We start from the raw sequence: 6,470 nt of genomic DNA, 5'->3' as shown, positions 1-6,470 counted from the left end.
TAGGCAGGATATTGTACAAGGAAGGATGCTGCAGTAGTCTAGGCAGGATAATATACAAGGAAGGATCCTGCAGTAGTCTAGGCAGGATAATATACAAGGAAGGATGCTGCAGTAGTCTAGGCAGGACAATATACAAGGAAGGATGCTGCAGTAGTCTAGGCAGGACAATATACAAGGAAGGATGCTGCAGTAGTCTAGGCAGGATATTATACAAGGAAGGATGCTGCAGTAGTCTAGGCAGGATAATATACAAGGAAGGATCCTGCAGTAGTCTAGGCAGGATATTGTACAAGGAAGGATGCTGCAGTAGTCCAGGCAGGATATTATACAAGGAAGGATGCTGCAGTAGCCTAGGCAGGATATTGTACAAGGAAGGATGCTGAAGTAGTCTAGGCAGGATATTACACAAGGAAGGATGCTGAAGTAGCCTAGGCAGGATATTATACAAAGAAGGATGCTGCAGTAGTCTAGGCAGGATATTGTATAAGGAAGGATGCTGAAGTAGTCTAGGCAGGATAATATACAAGGAAGGCTGCTGCAGTAGTCTAGGCAGGATATTGTACAAGGAAGGATGCTGCAGTAGTCTAGGCAGGATATTATACAAAGAAGGATGCTGCAGTAGTCCAGGCAGGATAATATACAAGGAAGGATGCTGCAGTAGTCTAGGCAGGATAATATACAAGGAAGGATGCTGCAGTAATCTAGGCAGGATATTGTACAAGGAAGGATGCTGCAGTAGTCTAGGCAGGATATTATACAAGGAAGGCTTCTACAGTAGTCTAGGCAGGATAATATACAAGAAAGGATGCTGCAGTAGTCTAGGCAGGATATTATACAAGGAAGGCTGCTGCAGTAGTCTAGGCAGGATAATATACAAGAAAGGATGCTGCAGTAGTCTAGGTAGGATATTATACAAGGAAGGCTGCTGCAGTAGTCTAGGCAGGATATTATACAAGGAAGGATGCTGCAGTAGTCTAGGCAGGATATTATGCAAAGAAGGATGCTGCAGTAGTCTAGGCAGGATATTGTACAAGGAAGGATGCTGCAGTAGTCTAGGCAGGATATTATACAAGGAAGGATGCTGCAGTAGTCTAGGCAGGATAATATACAAGGAAGGATGCTGCAGTAGTCTAGGCAGGATATTATACAATGAAGGCTGCTGCAGTAGTCTAGGCAGGATATTATACAAGGAAGGATGCTTCAGTAGTCTAGGCAGGATATTATACAAAGAAGGATGCTGCAGTAGTCTAGGCAGGATATTATACAAGGAAGGATGCTGCAGTAGTCTAGGCAGGATATCATGCAAGGAAGGATGCTGCAGTAGTCTAGGCAGGATAATATACAAGGAAGGATGCTGCAGTAGTCTAGGCAGGATATTATACAATGAAGGCTGCTGCAGTAGTCTAGGCAGGATATTATACAAGGAAGGATGCTTCAGTAGTCTAGGCAGGATATTATACAAAGAAGGATGCTGCAGTAGTCTAGGCAGGATATTATACAAGGAAGGATGCTGCAGTAGTCTAGGCATGATATTAAACACAGAAGGATTGTGCCGATATTGCTGCCCAGTAATATAATCTTGCTTCATTCTGTCACAAGGTGATGCAAGAAGATTTGCTATATATAAGAGACTGCCTCTCCATGCTGCACAGGTCTCTACCTCCAGATTATCACAAATTCACAGCATTGTTATCAACCATCTACCTTATTGTGAATGACCACACACACATACCAATGTTTTGTATCAATGCATTTCTCTTTATTGCAGACTTGTTGGAAATATGAATTCTGGATTAGTAACATTTTGCATTTACCTATATTATATATTTACAGACCTTTAGTAGTTGATTAGTATTTTCAGGGTCTCACGCTCATAGAACAAAGACTTTAGTGGTAAAAGACGATCCCCTTCCTTGGGAGTACATCCAGGATGTCACAATAAGGTTAACAAATATGTACTGACAGTATCCAAATTATACATAATGGTGAGGTACAAATCCAATCAGAACCAAACGTAGACCCTTAAAGTGGTTGTCCAATACCATGGCCTCATGAATATCAGATTGGTGGTGGTCAGGAACCTTGCACCCCCACCAATCAGCTGTCAGGGTTGTTGGACCTTCACAGTGAATGGAGTAGAAAGCAGACAGCTCTGTACACTGTGCAGTGACTGCCTTGGTACTGCCACTGAGCTGCAATATAGCTGATCAGCAGGGGTGTCCGGTGTCAGAACTCCATCATTCCGATACTGATAATCTTTACAGTCTTGGCCACCCCTGTGAAATCACACAGTTTTTAAGGCGTTTTGTTTTTTTTTGGCTAATCCCAGGTCTACATTGAAAGGTAATAGAAAATAATCTCTCCTTCCTGCTAGATTCTTCTTCTGAGAAAGTAGGAAGACAACCAATATGGCTTCCATCACAGCTTCTATAGGGGACACCACCCAGATCTCTCAGTTTTGTTTTTTTTTGGCTAATCCCAGGTCTACATTGAAAGGTAATAGAAAATAATCTCTCCTTCCTGCTAGATTCTTCTTCTGAGAAAGTAGGAAGACAACCAATATGGCTTCCATCACAGCTTCTATAGGGGACACCACCCAGATCTCTCAGTTGCCATGAAATTCATTAGGCCTGAAAAGGACCTTGGTCTTACAATGTGTCCTGACTATATGAAGTGGAAAATAAAAGGTTATCTATCTAAATGTAATTTTCCTAAAATGTGATTCATATTAACCTCTGCCCTCTGTTCAGTCTGTGGTAATTCTGCCCCGAGCTGAAAATCTGAGATAAACTGGTTGCGCGGAACATGCTACATAACACCAGCAATGAGAAGTCTGGTAGTCTGGTTGCTATGAAGGCACTCCTTACAACCAGACATGGCTCACACAGTATCATGCAGATATAGTTGGTCATTACTCACATCAGACCGCGGTATAAATCAGATTTGTATTTTCTCACATAATATATAGGTCGGACCCTCTCTGTGGCACAAGCCTTCTCGTAAATGAGGTGCGACCTCTGCCGGGGCGTAATGTACACCAGCTAAATCTATCGGGGCCCATATCCATGCCTTTGTCAGGTCACCTTTTTGGGAAAGTGGTTTGGGCAGTGTAAAAAAAAAAAAAAAAGCCAGGAAACTGGAGCAACATGGTGGCTCAGTGACTAGCACAGCAGCCTTGCAGCGCTGGAGTCCTGGGTTCGAATCCCGCCAGGAACAACATCTGCAAGGAGTTTGTATGCTCTGCCTGTGTTTGTGTGAATAGGAAAAAGAACCAAAAACCCAGGAAACTGGTATACAATAGTAATAAATCTGCTCCATAGTCTTCTTTGTAAAATAGGGGCACTCGTATACATAGTTGGGGGTGATGGGGTTGTCACGAGCCTTAGAAATGGATAAGAGCAATGGGCATTAATAACAGTGTGAAACTACCCAAGGGAGAGGCTATTAATATCAATTTGGTGGGGGGAAGTCCAGTTCTTGGCACCCCTCCCCATGATAGTGAATGGAACAGAGCTGCACTACTACGGATAAGCGGACAAAGGTGAAACGTCAAGAGGCCGCAGCGATTTTATTCCTAAGAATAGGACTGTGGTTGTCAGCGCAGGTAAATGGTCATTGCCGCTGCATTACCGTATTGGAGCATCTTACAAGATATTGAGGAAGGAGATAAGATTTTGTACGTTATTTGAGGGTTAGGCTTAGCTTTAAAAGAAGATCGATTCAATATCCTGAGGGACTGGCAGAAAGCAGCGGCCACGCTCGTATCCTTCAAAGCTTCACAAAGAAGTCTCTTTAATAAAGATACAGATGTTGCAGAAATCATCACGGTTTTATAGTAGTCCCTGAAGAGTCGAGATGTGAGCAGATGAAGGAAGGAGGAAAAAAAAACCAAAAACGTACGGCCGGCTTCATCTGACATTACAATTAACAGCCATTGTGTAAACAGCGCCGACATGTCTGGCCTTTCTGCAGGTAATACAAACAGCTCAATATCTTCCAGTTAATTGTAGACACCTCCACGACCTCATTATCACAAGTGACATTTATTAACATATCCAAGCGAACGTTCGGGAGGGAGACGGACGACAGAGAGGTGGCATTTTCTCAGAGATTTTACATTGTGCAATTATTAACTATCATACCAGTCCAGGAATAGTAATGAAAAGGAACACATCACTAGGAAGAAGAGGATCCACACCCGGAAACCCGCATTATTCTTGATGGCCTGCAATGAAAAATATGGAGGAAGATCAAAAACCGCAGATCTAAAAATACATATGGCTTTAATATAAGACAAGGTTGTGATAGTATCCACCGACAATCTAATGCTTTCAAGGGATGGGTGGGACCTAAATCCATCAGATGTTTATAGCATAACTCTATAGGGTTATTAACATCAGATTGGTGGCGGTCTGAACCTCGGCACCCCCACTGATCAGCAGGAAGCAGACAGCGCTGTTCTATGTGGTGGCTGAAGCGAATTACTGCATCTTAGTTCCCATTCATGTGAATAGGAGCTTATCTGCAGTACCTGGTCTGGCCACTACACAGAGAACGGAGCTGTTGGCTTCCTGCTCCATGGGAGACTAAGGCTATAGAGTACCGTTTTGACAGCTATCTTGGCAATCCCTATAGCTCTCCCTTGTACCTGACATAACATGCACCGTATAGTTCAATGTTCCCAACTACTGATGCAAGTGTCAGGACTGAGGACTGTGATCCTATCCCTATGGCTGCAGTATCAGATATCACATAACAGTGTCTCTTCATTTTCGCCTTTAGCCCCCATAGACCTAGGCGTCTGAGATGACAATGAAGTGCACAGCCAATGACAGAGACAGGGCTGGATTCTCACAATGGAGATCTGAAGCATGCCGCTGTATATTCACAGCCCTGATAGCTGGAGACAGCTGTCATCTTTATGGGCGACTCATCCATCAAACTCGCATCCTCCCTTCACCGCGCTCTTCTATTAATACAGCAGACGCTTTTAGGAAAAAAGTGGGATTTTAATTCTAGAAATTAATAGTAGCAGATTTATTCCAGCCTTGTATGAGAGAGATCCATTTAACCTAATTTTAGCCTTTGCAGGGGTGAAATGTGTCAACTTTCCAGGAAATGATGGCGAGAAGTGGCAGCGTGACCTTAGGGAGAAGCGGGAAACCATCAGTAATAACTAAACTGCCATTACACATAGAGCGGCAGATATACAAGGAGTAAATGGAGAAGGAATAAAGTGTCCAGCCAGTGGGGAGATGTCAAGGCACATCATACAACACATCATACAATATACTACACAATGCCTGGCGGTTACTAGCAGGGTGTACAAGGACGGATGACACAAGATTTTACCATTTATGTGACCAGAATGTTAGGGCACCAGATTGCACATTTACTAGTTGGTGGGATATATAAATGTCACATGTGCAATACATCCACAGCCATAATATTAAAACAAGGTGAAGGAATGGCTCCTGCCAAGAGATGGGACATATTAGGCAGCTTGTGAACTGTCAATTCTTAAAGCGGATGTGTTGTAAGCAGAATAAATGGGCAAGTGCATACCTCCCAACTGTCCCGGATTCTGTGGGACATTCCCGGATTTGGGGTCCTGTCCCGCAGTACCGGTCGACAGGAGGTATGTCCTGGTTTCAACTCATCTGCGTCTGGTGAGTGAAGTAGGAGCTGTCACAGCTAAGCTCCTGCTGCACCGCCGAGCTCCGGCTCCTGGAGCTGTAGGCGCCATGTGATGACATCACTCACAGCGAACCTACAACTCTGGGAGTGAGACTGCAGAGAGAGCTGCAGGAGGGTGAGGGAAGGAGAGGATCACTGTTCTTTATGTTAAACCTTGAGGACAAATTGAGGGAGAACATAATGAAGGGAGCCCATGAAACTAGGGGCAGAGGAAGGATGGGGGGGGGGGGAGGAGAACAACATGAAACTAGGGGAGGAGATGGATGGACAACGACATAAAACTGGGGGCAGAGATGGAGGGGAGCATGAAAATGAAGGAAAGAGAAATGTAAATCCCATCAATATTTGCCCTTTGCCTTCCATCAGTTCTTCTCAGCACTTGCAGACAGTTTTTGAAGGAGCTCGGCAGGGAGGTTGCTCCCACCATCTTGGAGGACTAAGCACAGGTCTTCTGTAGGCTTGCTCCAATCCATCTATCTTTTCATGTCATCCCAGACAGACTGGATGATGATGCGATCAGGGCTCTGTCTGAGGGCCATATCATCACTTCCAGGACTCCTCCTCCAAAGGGCAAAGGTCACACCAAATATTGATGGGATTTTGATTTCTCTTTTCTTCATTCATTTCATTTCGTTCTTGACAAACTATTAACACACTGCCTTTGAACACCAGCCTAAAACATTTGCACCGCTCTGTATATACTTTAATGTTTGTTTGCTCTTACAGCCTGTACCAGGTTATGTTCCTGTATGATAAGCTTCAGTAGGACACAT

At 44.0% G+C, this 6,470-nt stretch overlaps 1 protein-coding gene across 1 annotated transcript in view; it reads right to left on the bottom strand.

Moving 5' to 3' along the window:
* Positions 1–2,388: 2,388 nt before the first annotated feature.
* The window catches only part of STX18 (syntaxin 18), a 100,457-nt gene continuing 96,375 nt past the window's right edge, over positions 2,389–6,470 (bottom strand). The window contains exon 11 of the mRNA XM_075260860.1: positions 2,389–4,225. Within this exon, the coding sequence (XP_075116961.1) occupies positions 4,130–4,225 (96 nt within the window). The 3' untranslated portion in view covers positions 2,389–4,129. The remainder of the gene's footprint in view (positions 4,226–6,470) is intronic.

Source organism: Leptodactylus fuscus, chromosome 1 (assembly GCF_031893055.1).
Source record: "Leptodactylus fuscus isolate aLepFus1 chromosome 1, aLepFus1.hap2, whole genome shotgun sequence".
Lineage (NCBI taxonomy): Eukaryota > Metazoa > Chordata > Amphibia > Anura > Leptodactylidae > Leptodactylus > Leptodactylus fuscus.
Note: the sequence above shows the minus strand (reverse complement) of the source record. Positions and strands in the feature narration are given on the sequence as shown.